At 35.8% G+C, this 21,272-nt stretch overlaps 1 protein-coding gene across 1 annotated transcript; it reads left to right on the top strand.

Annotated features, from left to right (window-relative positions):
- The first annotated feature begins 82 nt into the window (after positions 1 to 82).
- CNOT7 (CCR4-NOT transcription complex subunit 7) lies at positions 83 to 18,135 on the top strand. Its single transcript, XM_055334660.1, has 7 exons — positions 83 to 236; positions 1,775 to 1,988; positions 3,853 to 4,046; positions 8,953 to 9,114; positions 11,920 to 12,064; positions 14,773 to 14,883; positions 16,474 to 18,135. The coding sequence occupies exons 2-7, from the start codon at positions 1,872 to 1,874 to the stop codon at positions 16,600 to 16,602; spliced, it is 858 nt and encodes a 285-aa protein (XP_055190635.1). The 5' UTR covers positions 83 to 236; positions 1,775 to 1,871; the 3' UTR covers positions 16,603 to 18,135.
- Positions 18,136 to 21,272: the final 3,137 nt, after the last annotated feature.

Raw genomic sequence — 21,272 nt, forward strand, 5'->3', positions numbered from 1 at the left:
CCTGCGTGCTCCGCCCCCTCTGCGCGGCGCGTCATCACCGAGCGCCCCCGCCAGGACGTGCGAGAAGCGACGGCGGAGCGCGGTGCGGCGCCAGCCCCGGCTCCCCTGTCCCCCTTGCTGGGCGTGAGGTGTCTATGGGGCACCCGCTACTGCCGCCGCCACCGCCACCGCCGCCGCCGCTGGTTGCTGTCTCTATGGCGAGGAGGAGGAGGAGGAGCGCGAGCTCAGCGACACAAGTAGATCTTGCGTCTGCCGGGGGGGAGGGGCGGGTTGGGTTGGGGAAGTCGAAAGGGGGCGGGAACGACGAACCTGAGAGGGTGAGCGATGGCGCCAGCTGGAAGGCGGCTGGCGAAGGAAGGAGCGCGGCGGCGGCGGGGGAGGGGGCAGGGTAGCGGGCTGAGGGTATGTCAAGGGGGCGGCGCGGAGTGATGACGTAAAGGCTTTGTACCTGGGGCTTCGACGTTGTTGGACGGAAATTGGGAGTGGAGGGCGGTGGCCTGGATCCTCCGCTCCCCGGCTCCTCGTAGTTGTTCCCGCAGCAGTGCTCGGGAGTCGGTCTGGCTCCAGTCAGTGGTTATCAAGCACCTTCACACCGGCCCCCTGCCAGGGGAGAGAGTTATCCATGACTTGAGTGCCTCGGTGCTTGTCCTCTCGTTTCTTCGGGAGCCCGCAGTACGGAGATTCGATCTCCCGTGATGAGAAGGCCTCTGGTGCCTGGTCGGGGCTTCTGGAATCGTAGAGAGAGAGGGGGGGAATGGCCGTGTTAAGCTACAGGGTCTTCGGAGTGTGTGTGTGGGGGGGGCGGTTCGCGGAGTGGGGAGGGTAATAAAGGCGAGGTCCCTCTAGATCTTGGACTTCTGTTCTTAGAGGACTTGAGGTGACATCTGTGACTGAAGTGTTTTTTTTTGGGGGGGGGATCATAATTCCCCTTTTTTACCCTTTTTAGGAATTTTTCCCCCCCAAACTTCTGTGAAAAATGAAGGAGCCTTTGGAATTTTTCTAAGATGGGGCTGTACTCTTACCATTAGGTAGCATAATACTCTGCTTATGGACCAGAAACGAGAGATGTGTATTTGGTAACTTGTTGGGGGGGGGGGGGATGCTCAAGCTTTTAGGAAATGAGAAAACAGTTTGAAATGCATACACCCTATTGTTTTCTCTCTTCCTCCTGCAGTTTTGGACAGTGAAACAATTTCTGTGGCTGTTACTTATTTTTCTGAAAGAGCTTCCCCCCCCCCTCCTTCTGTTGGTGGTAGTGGTTTACTAAAAAAGGTCCCTTCTAATCCGACTTGAATAAATGCCACTAAAGTAGATTTTGTAATCAAGTTAGATTTTGAGTGTTCTGTTAATGAGTAAAAGCAAACACTCCTTTTGTCCTAGTAACATCCGATCCTGTTTATATCACTATTTAACTTTTCATTTTCTGTGTGGAAATGGATGTCTTTATAAAGTTTTGTTCAGAGAAAGAGTCTCATTCAGAGCAATCTTTAATTAATGGAAAGTTTTTCAAAATGATTAGTATGTACACATAAAAAAAGACTGTTACTTAATATTGATATTAGAACCAGAAAACCTATGTTGTAGGTCCTTTTTTCCTACTGATTAACTGTGTTACTTTTAGACAAGTCATTTCCCAAACTGATTATCTTACAAATTAGTAACTTTGAATAAATAATTTTTTAGGTTTGTATCAACCCAATTATCCTGTGATTCAGATTTCTGATATTACTGGTTTTATTATTTATTATTATAAATTTGGTTTTTATTTTGACAGGTACAAAAATAAAGGATAAAGTATTTTATGAAACAAACAAATCTTCAATCAAGTATAACATTTTGATGCTTGGCATCTAGACTTCTGTGCCCTCACTATGCCAGCAGCAACTGTAGATCATAGCCAAAGAATTTGTGAAGTTTGGGCTTGCAACCTGGATGAAGAAATGAAGAAAATTCGCCAAGTTATCAGAAAATATAATTATGTTGCTATGGTATGCCTATGCTCACATCCTTAAGATGCTTCTTATAAAAGAGGAAGAGGGATTTTAAAAGCCCTGAATTCAGCCCATCTAGTTAATATTTTAGGGATTAATCTAATTATAAAAAATGTTATCAATGCCCTCCAACCAGAGACCATCAAGAACGCTCCTGCAATGTGACAAATTGGGTTTATTACTCATTACAGTGAGGGAAAATGCATGCCACTGTAATCATGGGATATTTCAGTAAGAGCGTTAGAAAAGACTTTTAGGATTTGGGCTTCTGTCAGGTGGTTTTAGGGAGGGATTAAGGAAGCAGGGCCTTGTGTAGAATTGGATGCTGTTGGGAAGCTGGGGTAATTCTGTGACAGGGTATCTTAATAAGTCTTAACTAGAATGAGAGAAGAATAGAGTGAGAATAAAGCTATAAAGAAGCAGCGTTCACTTACATCAGCCAAGCTAGAAGGATGTTTGATCATTTTTGTGGATAGAATAATGTTTATGTTTTTGTCTATGTTCAGTCATGATGACAGAGTGGTCTTGTCTGGTGATGAAGAATGAAACTGTTTATACTCAACAACAGATGAATGTTAGAACTTAGCTGTGAGTGCCAGGTCAGCTCCCAGCAACACTTAAGGTGTAACTGATAATACCAGATGAGCGCCCAAAAGCTAGGGAGCTCCTGCATGTCTTTTCAGAAACTCAGATATCCCAGTAAAACTTTGTTGGTCTGCAGTTTTTGTGTTGTTTTAATCATTGGAGTTGATGAACACACTGCTGTTAAGCATCTCTGCTTTTGCATGTAGTATTCAATCTACCTCGACTGTCTATTCAGTTAATTATTTTGCTGCTTTACCTACTGTACCTTGTACATTTGTGGTAATTACCGTACTGTTTTCTAGATGTAAGCTCTGCAAGGCAAGGGGTTAGTGTCCTAGTCTACCTTTTCTCTCCCACAGCACACCTACCATAACACAAACATCCAGTGATGTGGTTGGTTGTTGAGTTGGACTGAATTTAGAGTTTTAATTTCTTTACCGTTTCATAGTGACTTGGTATTCAGATTTTGTTCTTAGCTTCCCAGTTTCAATTTTAAAATTAAAGTGATATATCATAGTATCATTTCCTCAGTATTTTTAATGCAAATACATAAATGTGCTTCTGTGGGGAGGGGCAGGTTGACTGGTGAAAATACGAATATTTGAGTGTACCTAGATACCCTATTTAGTAAAGGTATACTTAACCCGTAATTAGAATTGAAGTTTTTTTCCTACAAAAATTTATAGTGATCATTTCTTAGATGGTAAGGAGTGACATTAGAGATGTGATACTGTTTTACAGGAATAAGTGGGTATCATGCAATTTTTGATGATGTATAGATTATAGAGAGAGGACTATTTTACCCCAAGAAACGAAGAGGGTTTTGATGTTTAGACAGACTTTGTCTCAGAGAAATGATTGGAAAGCATGATGCATTTTCCATTCTTTTTAACCAGTTCTTTGGTTTTAACACTAGCATACTGTGAGCGGTTTCACATACCCCTTGAGGAACATGAATTTATATTTTCCCCTCCCTTGGGAAGAGACTATTTGGTGCACTTATCATTTATATCTTCTACATAATAATTTTTTACTGATACTTAAAGTCATTAAGTTTAAGATAAGAAAGTCATTAAGTTTATTACAGAGTTTTATGCTTCCACAAAGTAAAGTTCTTCATAGTTAAAAGGTAATTTGTATTTGAACATGAAAGTGTAGAGCATTATCTATAATAGGATTATTTGACTTGAACTGAAAATTACATATTTATTCTAAGAATTTGTGAATTGTGGTTTAATCATTTAGTAAATAATGAATCTTAAAACTATTTTTACAGGACACCGAGTTTCCAGGTGTGGTTGCAAGACCTATTGGAGAATTCAGGAGCAATGCTGACTATCAGTACCAACTATTGCGATGTAATGTAGACTTGTTAAAGATAATTCAGCTAGGACTGACATTTATGAATGAGCAAGGAGAATATCCTCCAGGAACTTCAACTTGGCAGTTTAATTTTAAATTTAATTTGACGTAAGTGGGAAATAAATATAACCCAAACTTTTTTAGCTTAATTTTAGGAGTTGATTTCCCTCATGGTGAAAAATGCTAACTGAATTTGGCACAGTTATCCTAGAGATACTTAAAACCTAAAATTTCAAAAGTTTAGATTTCTTCTTACAGGATGAAAGAACTAGGATAAAGAAGACTTTATATTCAAATACTTTGAATTTTGAAGATGTTGTTTGAAAAGTATGACAGCCACTTTTTTTGAAACCTGAAAAACTTTGGGTATTGAAATCACTTCTTGATAGAAAAAATAACCTTACGTTAGTTTTACTTTCAAACTTTGTTTGCAATTTGAAATATATACATCTTTGTTGTAGTAATTATCCTTGTGAAGAGATTAATATATCTGACTCCAGTTTATGAGTAGATTACATGTCAGAGGCAGTAAGGCATTTCTTGGAAACTTGGGTGGATTTTCCTGTCAAGTCAATGTTACATAATAGTTACGTTTCCAATCAGCCCACAAAACCTCTTGTAACTTACATATATAGGAGAGGTAATGGTATCCTTGAACTTTATTTCTTTCAGATACAGTTCAGAGTCTGAATTCTAAGTTAAGCTCATGGTTGATAGTTTAGGGAAGTTTAGAGTGTTTTTAAGTGAGGGCAGATTGTTTACAAACTGACTCTAAGGTGGGGAAATAATATATTCTAAGTTACAATATTGCAGTGTCCTTTTATTTGACAGCTTGTACTTGTGTAATATGATCTTATATCTGTTTTAAAAAAATAGTAAAAGAAGCTGTGGGACAGTTAGCAGTAGTGCCAATGTAATAAACTCAGTAATGTGATATTTAGCATATAAGATCTAAAAAACCAGGGCAGATGGTTTTAGAGAATAGTGTTATAGTACTGTGGCTTATAATTACATTGTATTTAGCCTCATTCTCTGTTTTACTTTGTTGGATTTCATAATGTATACTAGAATCTTGTAAAGATTCTGTACTCTCTAAACTGGTAATAACCTTCTATAAGTACTACAGTACTGAAATACTGAAAAATGTCTTTTATCCTTTTTCTCAAAAGAGAACCATTTTTAAAATTAGTTCTTCATCATTTCATTTGTTCCATGTTATTTTTTCCCCAAGTTGATCATTAGAACGATGTTTTTAAACTAAGATACTGTTGTGATATAAATACATGAGTAAGAGGTGACCCATCCATGTCTCTATTCTGGTAAAATTGACATTTTCCTTTGCTAGAAACATCTTTGTTATAGTAACAACTGCCTTATTATTATAATCTTTGAAAGACATTTTTTCTTATACAGAGAGGGCTACTTGTTACCAAGCTTTGCTACTATTTATACTAATGTTAATGTCCAAGAAGTTGTTTAAGGAGAAGGATATAGTAGAATGCACTATTTAAGTAGAAATGATTAATTGGAAGATAAAACTGGGACTACCTAATGTAGAGACAGTACGATGAATAGAATCTAGGTATTTTGAAGAAAGATGAAAATTGACTTTTTTATTGAGTGCCCGGAATGTGTCAGCAACTGTGTTAGGCACCAGGGATAAATGTTGAGAGAAGTTGGTCATGGTTTATAACTTAATGTTCCTATAACTTTTCTGTCTGCTTTCTATTGCCAAAGTCCAAAAATTAGAATTGTTAGATAATGATGAATGTATAGGAGTTCTCTCCAAACTGAATTTGGAATTGATAATGTAAAATGAAAATTGGAGTAGAATATTGAGGAGCTGTGCAAATTAAACCTATCAAAGGAGATGAGAACAAACTTCTAAAACATCAATTTGATGATTGCAATAATTCTTAGTGTTTGAGGGAATCATTTTGATAGTGTAATAAAGGTTATAGGACATTGTGCGTTCAGTGGTTACTGAAAGGAAGCTGATAATCATTTAAGGAAAATGGCAGAGGAAAGAAATGGAGAATCATAAGTAGAAAGGACAGGATCAAACAGTGGGTGGTTTTGATTTTGTTTTTTGGGTCACGGACAGGCATTTGAAGGCTAAAGGGCACCTAAGTGTCAGGTATGGAGTTGCAGGCTATTCATGTTGTCTTTCATATAGCCTTTGCAGATTTTTTGAGCACCTTATGTATTCTTGGTTTGAGTTCATTAAATATTAAGTTTAGTCGACCATTCATACGTTTGTGACAGTCTGTATTCTGGTTTGCCTTTTTTCATGATTTTTAGCATAAACTTAAATATATAGCATGTGTGTTTTAAAATGTAAATGTAAAATGTATGGCGAGCCAGGAATGGATTGAGGTTGGAAAGCATTTCCAAACTATAAAATGTTTAACTTGTTGTGTTTAAAAATGTGAATTTGTATAGTAGGCTGAGCTTATACTTATAGGTAGGTCGAAAAGTTGGGACGCCTGGTTGGCTCAGTTGATAGAGCATGCGACTCGATCTTGGGGTTGTAAGTTTAAGCCCCACGTTGGATGTGGAGCCTACTTGAAAAAAAAGTGAAAACATATTTCTTGAATTTAACATACTATTAAAGTATGGTTGGTAATTTAACATACTATTAAAGTATGGTAGTTAAGTTAGGTTGGTTTCTGTTTTTAGGATATTATTTGAAATGAGCAGCCTTGTATATATCTGCTTTTTGGGAAAACCTTTTTTAGAGATTTGTACATGGCTTTCACTCCTGTTGGGTTATTATACCTGAATATTCTGCCACCTTAAACTTCAGTAGTTGATTAGTGTTAAGAGCAGTCACTGCTGTTCTGAACAGATTGTTCTAATCAGTAAGTCAATCCCTACACCTGCAGCAGTCCTTACATTTTGGACCCAACAGTGTTTTCACTACTTTTTTGAGATTTGCATCCTCTAATATATTCCTGCATTTACTGAGATTTTTTTTTTTCCATTTACTAAGATTTTTGAGGGTGGGGAATGATTTGAAAACTTGAAATGGATTGGGAAAGGGACAGTCTTGATTCGGAATTGAATTGTAACAATTTTGGAGTTTTCCTTACCAGCAGCAAATTTTCTTCATCCTATTTAGAGATTTATTAGCCTACCTGTATAGAGCTTTCAGCTTTCTCTTCTAATGAGTTGGGCATTATAACGCATGGAATTGGTTCCAAATTTTAAAATATTTCCTCCAAAGAAATTTAAATGACAGTATATTAGCTTACTCTGCATTGAGTTATGTAAACTATGCAGAAAAAAGAGAAAGAAGTAATTTATCCCCCCCCTTTTTTTAACCAAACTTGTTGATCATCGAATGCCTGAAGTACTTATCCAGGTCTTTCTTCTGGATATTGTGATTGAATAGGTCTAGGCATAGGACCTGGGATTCCATATTTTTGATAAGCTCTCTGGATGATTCCTGTCACTGTTCTACCTCACATGTTTTTTGGCATGGTGATAGACATTAAACAAAATAGACAAAAATCATTGCCCTCTTAAAGCTTACATTCTGATGAGAGTGTACTGTAATAAAGATTAAGTGAGCATATGGCCCAGAATAATGTGAGCCTAGAGAAAGAATCTGTTATGCTTTGGGTTGGTTATAATTTGCTAAAGTATGCCTCCCAGTGTGGGTATCAGAGCCTGGTGAGTGAAACTTGTTCAAGATACATATTTTTAGTGTAATAAGGCTAATAATATCTGTTGTTTAATGAAAAAAACTTAGATTTATTCAAATATCTTTCCTAAAGGGTTTTTCTGTGGGGAGTTTTGGTCTAAAGTGATGATTGCAGTTCCCCTCTATTTTCTTAAATGTTTCAGTGGCTAGTTGTTTTTTTTTTTTTTTAATTTTTACATTAAGGTACAGTTTACATACAATGTTATATTAGTTTCAGGTGCATAAGGTTCCATACATTGTGTAGTGTTCACCGCAATAAATGTATCTACCATCTGGTGTCATAGAGCATTACGTTTTGTTATTTTTCAAAGACATCTAGAAGCAGACTGATGTCCAGAGAATAGACCTTAAGAATACTTTTTTACTTAAAATGTTTCTTTTAGTTTAATTAGTTTTATTGTGGCTTTTAATAGAGTTTTCTATTGCTAAGTGGTGGAAATTAATATTCTTGCAATTTAAAAAGTAAATGAAAATACAATGGGCAGTGCACAAAATACTTCTCATGTATTCTCAGAAACCTATACCTTTGTTTTGATCCTTTTTTAATTTAACATTTTGGATTCCTGTGTGTGCTTAGAAATTAGGGCTTGCTTTTTTGCCTTAAGTAAAATCTTGAAGGACTGGTTTATATTTAGATTTCCTGGTTTGACTTTTGGAAGGTGATTTTCTAGGATTAAGATTGTTAGAAGAAATTATTGCTGTTATAGCAAAGGCTTTCATTTTAAGCATGTTACTGGTTATTGGAGCCATTTGAGAGGCTCATCATTAGTGAGAGGAGGAATCTCCCTTTTTCTTTAGGATGCAATGTAGTTTTAACTTAGCCACATCAGATGTTTTCTTCTTGGTCTCCTTCCTGGAGCTGCTGGGAGATGGGAGATGTATATAGGCTGTCACCCCAGTGGCTACAGCTCCATCTGGCAGCTATAAAAAGACTGCTAAAACTGAAAGCCCCTGGAAAAAACATGTCTTTTATTTTGTGGTGGTAGCCCCTGGTGAGTAGAAGACCCTTTTTTCAAACTCAGTTAAATATATCTAACTTGTGAAAGGCAAATGAAATTGAATTGATAGTAAAGCTTAAAATCTTACCCTTGGACTGTTTTTTGAAAGATGAATTACTGAACACTTTTCAAAAATAATAACCTTTATATTTAAATTGTATTTTCCTTCATATATGTGAAGCACTGGAATAATTGGACCCAAGCCAATCCTCTGTTTCGTTGTTTCTGGCACTGTAGTTGTAGATGTAAGTGGGAGAAAAAGTTTGAAGTATGGCGCTTTTGAAGGTTGTCTTTCTTTTTCTCCTGCCAGGGAGGACATGTATGCTCAGGACTCTATAGAGCTACTAACAACATCTGGCATCCAGTTTAAAAAACATGAAGAGGAAGGAATTGAGACCCAGTACTTTGCAGAACTTCTTATGACATCAGGAGTGGTCCTCTGCGAAGGGGTCAAATGGTTATCCTTTCATAGGTAAAACAGAAAAAAAAAATTGCATTGAAAATACCATTTGTGTTTCTGTTTCCTAGCTGCTTTATACTTGGTGTGGGTCACTGTTCGAGAGGGAACTGGCTGCCGCAAAACAGTCTCCTCTCTTAAGAAGCTAATGTTGGTCTGCTTAAGGGTTAATTTAAAGGTATGAGATTCATTTTTAGCCTATGAGAGAGACTGTATTACATAGTGGAAAAAGTTAAGCTGACAAAGTAGATCTTGGTTTAAATCCAGCAATGCCATTTGGAATCAATGGTTTAAATCCAGCAATGCCATTTGGAATCAATGTTACCAAAAGTCATTTAACATTTCTGAGCCTTAGAATGAAACCATTCATTCATTAAGAAAATATTTATTTAATATCTACCAATGCCAAGTACTGCAGTATAAGATTCTAGGAATTAAGCTGTGAGCCAAACAGACAAAAATCCTCATCTTCATGAAGTTTTATATCCTGGTCAGAGTAGGCATTTTTTTTTTTAAATAATGACATTTATATTGTGGTTTATTAGATGTTAGTAAGTGCAATGCAGAAAAAAACCAGAGAGTGTTAGGGGAGGGTAGAGGTTGTGGATTTTTTTTTTTTAATAGTGATCAGCTGACATTACTTAGGTAAATATCTTGTTTTAATGACCAATAATATATTTAGAGCATTTTAGTAAAAGACTTTACACACAGTTAATTCTCAACAAATAGTCATTTTTAATTCTTATTATAAAATAAGACTGGATTGTTGAAGAGAATTTCCAGGAGGGGAATTAGTTCCATTTTGTAAGAAGAGACTTCCAAATAAGATAGAGTTTTCCTATTTAGGTAAACTAAATTAAACTGGAAGCCCAGGGACTAAAAGTGGCCTTGGTAATTACTTTATTTGGCCTTCTCTTAATGTTCTTATATTGGGTCCATTTCACACATTAAAAAAAAAAAAAAGGAGTCTCCGTTTTCAGCTCTAGCCTCTGGAATGATTATAGTGAAGGACTGTTCATATTGCAAACTCTGGTGTAATACTAAGCAGTAATTTTTAAGTTGGGGGTACCGAACATAGTAATTCTCACCTGTCATCTTTTCTCTTCGTTCTGCATTTGAGCTTTATTTCAGGAGACAAGACTGAAGTCTCTGTTAATTTGAGGAATGTTTTTTCAGTTTTTTGTTTTGTTTTCTTTTGTTTTGTTTTACTTCCTGGTCATGATTAGAGAGCATCATCCTGTCCTTTTGTTGTATAGGACTTAACTTCATTCAAAAAAAAAAAAAAACTCTGAGCAAATACTGTGTGTTAGGCATTGGAGATATTAAGATGAACAAAGGGCTCATGTCTTTTTAGAATGTAGAGTCTAAAAATTAGACTCCACTATTTGTCAAGGTATGTTTTATTCTAAATGCCATTTTAAATATTTTCTTCATATTCTAACCTATTTCTGGGAGATAAAGACTAGTTTAAGAAATTCATAAACCGGAAATTCTCATAGTCTTTTACTAGTAGTAAGCAAATGTATTGATTTATATATAGTTAGATAATAATTACTTCCTTGCCAATTACCAGAAATTTAAAGGTTCTGCCATTTTTTGCATATACCTTAGTGTGCTTTACCAGTCTTCAGTAGTAAAGCTTCTTTTTTGTTTTTAATATTAGAAGTAATTCTGAACATTAAATAGAAATTTTATTTGTATCCCCTCAAAAGACAGATTAATATCATCTCTCATCAAATATGTACCGAGTTCCAACTATGTGTAATAAAAGATTTTGAGATATTATTTAAAGTGTGATTCCTACTTAGACTAGTGGAGAAAACAATACCTGCATTTTAAAGCATAGGAGAAAACATCTTGTATAAGAAATTACTGGGAGTTAGGCTGTTTGAGGAAGGTGCCTTGTAAGAGGCCCTTGAAGTAAATAAAGGTAGAGAAAAAAAGTTAATTATGGCACAGGAATGGAGGGACATATAAAGCTATGGGAAAAAAAAAATAGAGGAGATCTTGATCTGAAAGTGTGGGAGTTGGTATTTTAATCTCTGGATTTTAGTTCTCATTGTTTACTACTCTTATTTCTTCCATGTGCAGCATTTTCATTGGTATATCTTGAGGAGCCATAGGAGATAGGAACAGAATTTTGAGGGAAGAGAATGACTGATAAGATCATGTAAGGAAAAGAAAATACTTCCATTAGGGAATTACTCTTTGGGTTCTTTTTGTTTTTGTTTTTGTTTTTAATTTTTAGATATTTTAATGTGGGGCTTGAACTCACAACCCTGAGACGGGAGACTTAAGCAGCAATCAAGAGTTAGACCCTTAACTGATTGAGCCACCCAGGTGCCCCACTCTAGATTTTTAAGCACATGACCTCTTTATGTAAAGTATGGGAAGAATTGTATTATTTTTGCCAATTCTGCTACCTTTTGACATTTTCAGCCAAGTTTCCATTCATATTTATTTTTCCATTTCCATAGTTATTTAAAATTTTTTGAGATATCTATAGAATGGTTTGATATTCCTCTTAAAGAGTTCTTCCTTCAGAGTTCAGCAAAATAGTAATCTGTGACTGCAGGTTTGGGATGCTAGTATATTGATATCTGAATGATAGTGACAAGTTCTTATCACTCTTGGTAAGATAATGGCATTTTCCCATTATCATAAACGTGTCTTTTCGTTCATGTGCTTTTTTTTTTCTTTTTTTGGTTGATTCCTTTTTTGACCTACAGTTATGACTTACTTATAATTTGTATCAGAAAAAAAATATTTTTTCATCTCTGGTATTTATGTGTCTCTATTCTATATTTAATTCTTTTGTAGTGGTTATGACTTTGGCTATTTAATCAAAATCCTGACCAACTCTAACTTGCCTGAAGAAGAACTTGACTTCTTTGAGATCCTTCGATTATTTTTTCCTGTCATTTATGATGTGAAGTACCTCATGAAGAGCTGCAAAAATCTCAAAGTAAGGCTTCAAGTGGCGGTTGGTAATCCACACACTATTTAGACTGAGTGATAAATAAGATCCTAGCCTGGGATGTTGTTTTAAGCCATATTTTAAATTTTATATTAAATGTAGTTACGTTATCTGGTTATTTGTTTTGTTGCATAAATAATTTGTAGGAAGTCTTTTTCAGAACTTCAGCATTCATTGGCAGTATAAATTCTCAGCAAAATTCAAACCAAGAATCAGATTTCTCATGACTGCTGGATTGAAAATCATAAACCTGGACAAAAATGTGAGGACATGCACAGAAGTGCAAATTTACACTGCCCAGCATACGCACTGTCTATCCATGCAAGATAAAATCTGAGGTGGCCAGCAATGTACAGATGGTAGTCAGTGAGGTAGCAAACAGTTTCCTCTTCAGCTTGGATAAAAATTTTGTTCGTTCTAGTCATAGGATCACGTTCCTAGGATTAATTTACATGGAAAGGTTGTTGGTTGTTTTTTTTTGTTTTTTTTTTTTTCCTGATCTAAAAGATGTCAAGCAGTTAGTGCTATGGTAAATGTGTAGTCCTGTCTGGAACAGTAGCTTACATTCTGATATTGCTAAATGCATATGTAATAGTTTATTTCTGAAAATTCTTTCAAAAGGAACGTTTCTTTAATAAGTAGAGTGCTCGGGATCCCTGGGTGGCGCAGCGGTTTGGCGCCTGCCTTTGGCCCAGGGCGCGATCCTGGAGACCCGGGATCGAGTCCCACGTCAGGCTCCCAGTGCATGGAGCCTGCTTCTCCCTCTGCCTATGTCTCTGCCTCTCTCTCTCTCCCTCTCTCTCTCTCTCTCTCTCTCTGATAAATAAATAAAAAAAATTAAAAAAAAATAAGAGTGCTCCTTCAGTTTGAAAACTAATCCACCCATGGTGGCAGACTCCCAAGGAATAGAAGGGCTTTATTTTTTTTCAGATGTGTTTGTGTAGAAGCTACAACTAAAAAGCACATTTAGGTAAAGTGGTTGCTTCATAGAACCTTCGTCAAGGTTGATCATGTTTTTTTATCAGGTTTTTAGAAGTACAAATAAAGTTCTACTTTTAGGAGATGGTAAAAACACTAAGAGCTTTACTTTTAAGCAGAAAGAATATTGTAGGAGTTGAATAAGGAAACTGCTTTTGACAAATGAACTTAAAATCAAAAGCGAAGTAGTTTTTTTGGCCGAAGTTTGCTGGTGCCTTACAACAAAATATGGTATATAACTGGGGAAATTTTTAAGAAAGATTACTTTGTGTTTGTAGCACCTAAAAGCAGCAGGATTGGGATCCCTGGTGGCGCAGCGGTTTGGCGCCTGCCTTTGGCCCGGGGCGCGATCCTGGAGACCTGGGATCGAATCCCACATCGGGCTCCCGGTGCATGGAGCCTGCTTCTCCCTCTGCCTGTGTCTCTGCCTCTCTCTCTCTCTCTCTCTCTCTCTGACTATCATAAATAAATAAATAAAAATTTAAAAATAAATAAATAAAAGCAGCAGGATTGTATATAATTTGAAGAGACTTCTTAGCTGTGAGTCAAGTGAACTTGCAGTTGTAGTAGGATAGCCCTATTGCTGTAGAAATTGAGTCCACCTCCTGAAAGTATTACATGCTGAGAATCCATGGTCTAAATGTTTTAATCTGGCTTTAGAAGTGCTTTGTAGAATCTGACATGTCTCTACAATGACATTTTTTTAGGAACAGAATCAAATTACTGCTCCCTATGTGAATGATATTGGGAAATTTCTAAGTACACCAGATATTCTGTATATGCCCTGAGTGAGCTGCTTTGTCAAATTTAGGTTGAAGGCAAAGGTGCTTTTTGACCTATGGTCAGCCATGCTGACTGCCCCTATTCTGTTGCTCTCCTAAGCAGCTGCTAATGATACCTAATCCTCATGTTATTTTTAGCACAGAAGTAAGCACTGTCTGTGCAAAGCACTGTTTCAAGCTGTGAATCAGAGGGCTAGTTTGCCTTAACAATTTAGAGAGGAATTTGGGTCTGTTTTGTTGTCGTCCTGTTCTTTTTTTCCTAACTTGCCTCCAGTTCTCCCTCCATTATTGTGCTTCCCTCCCTTCCCTATTAACTTCTCTTTTATTCATTCTTTCTTCTCTCCTTTCATTGTCATTTCTTTGTGAAGCCTGGCAATAATAACATAAGCAGATCTCCTCAGGAGTTGTAACTTACTCTTCTTAACAAAACCGTAATTAAGCGCTTAATGAACTTTTAAGGATTTGGTTAATCATAATAGCTTTATTTGGTAACAAATTTAGATGAAACTACTTAGAGATGATTGATGAGAAGCTTAAGAAAATTTGAGAACTGCCAATGGGAAGTTTTATGCTGATGGATGGATTGACTGTGAATGTACTTGGTAAATGTTCCCCTGTAGATCTGTTCTCTTGTAGAGGATCTGCTTCCCTTAAATCTTTAGGAAAATTATTTGCGTGTCACATGCCTTAAAGCATATGATGAAGATAAATTTTCCCAATTAGGATCTCATTTTCTACTAAATTATATACTTCTCCCTTTATTCAGCAAGTACTTTAGTTTGTAATTCACCTTCTCTTTTTTTCTGATCTTCATATGGTCCACCACCTTTATGTGCTAAAGTCCATTTATATTTTGGTCAGCGTCTGAGTTACGTAATTTTTGAATTCGGGGATTGTACTGATTCTGTGTTGACAGATGGATTTTCTTTCTCCTAGGGTGGTTTACAAGAAGTTGCTGAACAGTTAGAGCTGGAACGGATAGGACCACAACATCAAGCGGGATCTGATTCATTGCTCACAGGAATGGCCTTTTTCAAAATGAGAGAAGTATGAAGACATCAGTGCCTTTTTCTCAGTTGGTTGTTAGGTTGAGAACATTAAAAATCTTACGGCAAAAGTTTTTGGGCAATAAGTGCTCATTAAATGAAGATCCGATTAGAGGTGCATGTAGGCTGTGTCCACCGCACTTGAATGTGGTGGAAAGTGTTCAAAGATAAGTCCTCTTGAAATGTAGTTCAGAGGGCAGTGAAAAAATGATTTCTTCATAGACTGAAAAATGAAACACTTTAAACTACCTTAGGAATCATATAGGTCCAACCATACTATTTCTTAGATGAGAGAACTGAAGCCAGAGGCTAGTAACTTCTATCAAAAATGTCACCCGCACATTACTAGCAGAACTCCAGAATTCTTCCTGTAGACCACATCGGTGCTGCTGCTGCCAAGTCAAGTAATCTACATGTTAGGTTTCCCTGGCATTGTCCTTAGACATTAAACTGCTGGTAAAATACCATTTGCTCATGCCATTTTTCAGCACTTTGAGGATTTGTAGAGTAGTGCTTATATAGTGCTTTTTAATAGATTCTTACAGAGAGGTTCTGAATTCTCAAGTGGTTAAGTAAATCTGAAGTAGTTGTTGAATCAAAAATCACACTGAGCAGAGCCCCTCACGTGGCAAAAGGCAGTACTGAATATAAACTAGTCATGGAAGAGTGGAATTGAATGAACCCAAGTCTCCTAGCTTACATAATGGAGTGATAGACATAGGTATACCTCACTGTAAATTAAATGCAAAGAAAAAGCTTTTCTTTTTGCAAAATAAAACTGCAGAATTCTTTAGAGTATTCCTCTTAGACGCTCAAGAATTGACTGAGAACTATCTGGAAATTTAAAACTTTTGTAGCAATTGTATTAATAATAGAAAGCATAATAGTTGTTTTGCCGAGTATTGATTCAGAAGTGATTTGGACTGTCTATTCATGACAAGTAAATACTTTGTTTTGTACTTCTTCCCAGTGCTACGTTAGAGAATTAAAGCAATCTTTGGATTTTCAGCTTTGCATTTTAAAAATACCTTAATGGTTCAATTAATGGTGGATTCTCTGCTACTAATTTGTTATCTTTATTTTTCTGGGCTTCTTCAAGAATAGTAACCTAGTGTGAATGTTCAGATTTATTGTCCAGAATGTGTTTAGGGTATGATTGTTTTCAGCCAACTCGGCCTTGCATGTAGACTCAAGGCTACTTACAAGCCTAAACTTTTTTCTTCCATCATTGGCGATATTCATTCATTTTCACCATTGAGTATTGTTACATTAATGAAATAAAAATGCCTGCCATTTTCCCATCATTACAGACTCTCATAAAATTGATCTAAATGTTCATAGGAAAGACATGTTTATACATTTTTTTGTAATCTTTTTCTTTGGTTTCTCTTGAGCTCTCTGTATTTCTTGAGACATTATTAGTCTTACTCAGTGAATTTAAAATGTGTGCCCTCAAAGGAGCATCATAGGAAAGAGCTGTCATTTTAGTTAATGAACAGTCAGTACTTACATTGCTGAAATATAAGTTACCAGTGGTACCTTTTGGTTAAAATTATCTTTTTTTTTTTTTTTCCCCAAAATTCCTTTTTAGATGTTCTTTGAAGATCATATTGATGATGCCAAATATTGTGGTCATTTGTATGGCCTTGGTTCTGGTTCATCCTATGTACAGAATGGCACAGGGAATGCATATGAAGAGGAAGCCAACAAGCAGTCATGACATGAAATAGTCCTTTTATTTTTATTTGAGCTACACACAAGCTTGTATATAGGTTTTATCTCTGGTTGAATCCCTTGAACGATAGATACTATTTTTTTTCTTTCATAGCCCATTTTATTTTCTGCCTTTCAGTACTAGTATGACCATTCCTATCTCAGATCTTAATAAATAGAAAAGCATTCAGGTTAAATTTGGCCTTAACTTAATATACTTGTTAGCAGGCATGTGTGACAGAGAGTGGGGAAAGCTGCATCGTATTGAATATTTTGATAAACTTTATCTGCTTGGGCTTGGTTTGTTTTTCCCCCTTCCTAAATTAACTAGCACTGACTGTAATTTATTTCCCTGTTTCATGTCTCCCTTCCATTCTGCAGGAGTTTTAGCTTTTTGAGATTGTGGACCATCAATTTTGCACTTTAGAGAGTGATTCTGACTCAAATCCTCTGTTTTATCATAAATTTTGGCTTTTCTTGCTCTTAGCTGGAAAAATGACCATCTGCCAACCTTATACAGTATTTACTTGTTTTTGACCCACAGACATAGCACATGCATTGTGCAAACGGTTGATTCAGCAAGACTACAAAAAAAAAAAAAGACAAAAAACTACTGAGGAGCTTAGTAACTGCTGTTTCTGTACGTAGTGTTTAATCTTCCAAGCACATCTAGTGTCTGTCAGTTTCTCATTGGCATGTATAGGCTGCTCTGTGACAAGAATTTTTCAAACCAGCTTTACACCCTTCAGGAGAAATCCCTTGTGATTGGATGTTTAATGTCTGCCAGGAAACTGGCATCCAAGATATTGAAGCTGCAGTTATTTTATGATAGCACACTTCTCTCTGATATGCATCTTTTTATTCTGTCACTGTTTACCCTTATTTTTAATTTTTTAAACATTTTATAGCCATACTTACGAGGCTCTTGCTTTTTGTTGATTCCACAGATCAATTTCATTAAAGTCCAAAGATAGCAAGTCTTTAGGTATATTTTGTACCAAATTAAATTAGAAGACAAAAAATTGTGCTTTCATAGTTGTTACAAAGATAAATAATGGAGAGATTTGGTGCAAAACAAAATACAAATATATATAGCCATATGTATATATATGTACATATGGCTATATATATATATATATATAATTACAATTACCTGAGGAGTGTAATGCTTGTTTATTTTTTTGTGTATATCTTTGCAATCTATTTTATATATATTGACAAAAGAGACTGTGAAATATTTAGCCATGCAGAATATGTGACCAGACCAGAGCATGTGTAGGAAGACATTTTGGTAATCATTAACTCTTCCCTGAAATGATAGACTACAAGTTATGATGTGTGTTATCTACATTTCCAATCAGTAATACTAGCAAATCATAAAATGTAGCCACATTGGTTTGTTTCCTTTGTACATTCTTTATTCATGATTATTACAATGCTGTTAACTGGGTGGTCCTTTTTAAACAAAATGTTATTTGCAAAACAGAGGGTATTTGTTTTTAAAGCTTTTGTAAATAAAGGCTTCAGAAATGTTTTCTTACATATGTTGATGCCTGGTAATTTTGTTTTAAAGATATTTATTTGGGGGATTTTTTGTTTTTTAATTTGGGCAACTGAATTTAGTAACTCAGTAACTTCTTTAACTGTAGCTGTTAGTCTCTTAATCGAGCCTTCTGCATTTCAACACTGTCAGTTTATTCTTTTTGAATACCTCAACTAGATGTTAAGAATTGATTTTTATCTCCTTTTCAGGAATGCATTTATTCTGAAAGACAGTAAATGCATTTGGTATGACTTACTGTGGCTTCTTTTTAAAGCTGACAATATAAAGGATAATTTAATTGGTTTCTTTTTGATTTTCACCTCCTTAAAAAACTAGGAATTATAAAGATTCCCTTTTGAATAGCCACATAGTTGCTGAATTTCATAGTTTGTATCAATTTTGGTTTTTGTCAAGAAGTAATAAAATTTTATAACTTCTACAAGAGGAATATTATGAACTTTACTAAATCTAGCTTTTGGGCATAATTTAGCTGATAATTTTGTAATGTTCCTAAGCCATTAATTCTGGACTCACCATCTTCTATTTAAATCTCTTGGATCAAAGATCAGTAAAGTACGTAAGGCCTACAGGCCAAAACCAGCCTACTGCCTGTTTTTGTATGGCCAGTGAGATGAGGATGGTTTTTATGGTTTTAAAATGGTTGGGGGAAAAAAAAATCAAAAGAAAAATACTGACATGTGAAAAATAAGTGAATTCAAATTTTAGTGTCCATCAATAAAGTTTTATTGGAATGCAGCTACACTCATCATTTCTGTACTGTCTGGCTACTTCTGCACCACAGTGGGAAGCCTGAGTAGCTGCTACAGAAACTGCTTATGGCTTTCTCATCGTTTCACATTCCTTCTTGGTATGCTACAAAATCAGTGATGCAGATACGATGTGAAAGCATTTGGAGTGCCTGGTCTATCTATACAACAATTTATTTTTCTGTTACCAGCTTACATCCATTATATACAAACAGAAAACTGTACTTTGAATGATGTGCCTTGAAGGCACACTAGAGTGTTAACTAAATCATATGGTAAAATAATGTGTCATGCAATGATACTGTAACTGCTAAAAAATGAAATATATGTTGACATAACCAGACCAAACACTCATCACAATATACCCAACTATTGGGAAAGCGTAAACATTTTAAAACAGAGTATCTCATCACATCATGATTTCTTCACAAAAATAAGTGAAAAGTCTATGTCTTTTCACTTTTTGTTAGCCAAGCAAAGCCATCTGATAGTTATGTCATGGTTTCTGAATGTAGTAGCCCAAAGAAATAACGTCTAGAGAAAATAATTTTAACAACTTAGCCTTTTGGAAAGAATGGTTGAAGAGTGAGGACATTGGGTACAACATCTACAGTTAATTATAAAGTGACAGGATTTTGAGTATTGTTCTTTGCCTCTAAATAAAATGTTCTAGTACTTTCCCAGCTATTCTTTGAGAAATCAATGCTAAGTTTGAAGTGACCAAAGAATTAGTTTCTTTTCGTAGTCTGTATGGAAATACAGGTGAGACCATTTTCAAAGAAGTTGAGAAACCACAAGTCATTGCAACCTGAAATTGACTCAGATGTATTAACAACTGCAAATACGTAAAAATGCGCATGGAGCAGAGAAAGGTTGAGTTGGTCAAATTTAAAACCTTGTGAAAATGTAAGGTCTTTTGGTTTGGCAGGTAGCCATTTCACTTGTCACCTTTGTTCTCTTTTTATCTAAACAAGAATAAACATTTCATTGTTAGCCGGTGTCTTACTAGTGCAAAGACCATGTGAAAAGAGAATAAACCAAAAAATCATACTTGTGTTACACATGTGTGTACAGATTCTCCTCCAGTTGATTCTTTATAGCCATTCTGGGTTTACCCATAACATCTCCTTGGCCTAAGGATATTTTTTAAAGAACTTTGAAACATTTGCATGTTACACTAAAATTAGTGTGTAATTAAAGTTGGTCTTTATTAATATTCTCTCATAATAAATGATTGGGTCATTTAAGATGCTTCTAATACCAGACTTTAGGGGGTTATACTTACTGAAAAAGACATGAATTCTATACTCTGTCAATAGCTTTATTTTCATAGTTGGATAAAAGACAACAGAAGAACTGAAGCTTTCTGTGATAATCAGTTTTTAATTCAGCATCAACAGAATTCTACTTTGGAGCATTATTTTTTTTCTCAAGCACCTTTATCTGTCAAACAAGATAAAGAATTATTATTAATAAATTCAGGTCAGGAGAGCCCCTTCCCTGGAAGATGCAACATAAATGATTGTTTTTTATAAATCATAAAATAGTACTGTCCATTCTGAGTAATGAACTCCTTTACATAGCATACACTGGAGCTTAAAATCACTTCTCAAAAAGCCCCCTTTGGTTTCAGTGGTACTCAGAAATAAGTCAAAAGATGAATCATCCTAACACATTTTTCCCCCAACTGCTAATACTGAATACTGGCTACAAATAAGAACACCAAAGATCTGTGGGTACTGTCACCAGTTTTGTTTTTGCTATCACTTTCCTGCCATGAGAAAAAACTGCAAGTGATTTGTTTGGCATTGCCCAGTCATATTTTAACTTTTTGTGGAATAAGAACAATTAAAGAGCTCTGAGTAACCTAAACTGCTTTATGGTAGAGCAGCCCCTTACATCCTCTATTTTTGAGGATGGAAATACACACTGAACATTGTGCTGTGGGACACATGTACGTCGAAATAGGGAAAATCTGCTCATCTAGAATTTAATGGAGTAATAATTTTTCACAGGTTGTTTTCCTGAAGCATGAATCATGATTACCACCTTCATTTTTAAAGAACATATTCTATAAATCCTTTGTATTTGAGTTCTCTAGAGGATGTGGTTATTGCCAAACATATGCCATATTTCCCAGTTACCTGTTGAACAAGCGTACTCAAGTGTTATGGTCTGTTTCTAATTGTCCTCAGAATCATTTTAACCAATACATACTTATCTTGTCATCCACCTCCTCAAAAGACCTATGTTATGACCAGGTTGTAGATCAGCTTTGTCTGCAGTAGTTCTGGTAGACTTAGGAAAAGTGTATCTTTAAAGCAACTTCGATTATCAGTGCAAAGGCAATTCCATATAGACAGCTAC

The sequence above is a fragment of the Nyctereutes procyonoides genome, unplaced genomic scaffold, assembly GCF_905146905.1.
Source record: "Nyctereutes procyonoides isolate TBG_1078 unplaced genomic scaffold, NYPRO_anot_genome, whole genome shotgun sequence".
Classification (NCBI taxonomy): domain Eukaryota; kingdom Metazoa; phylum Chordata; class Mammalia; order Carnivora; family Canidae; genus Nyctereutes; species Nyctereutes procyonoides.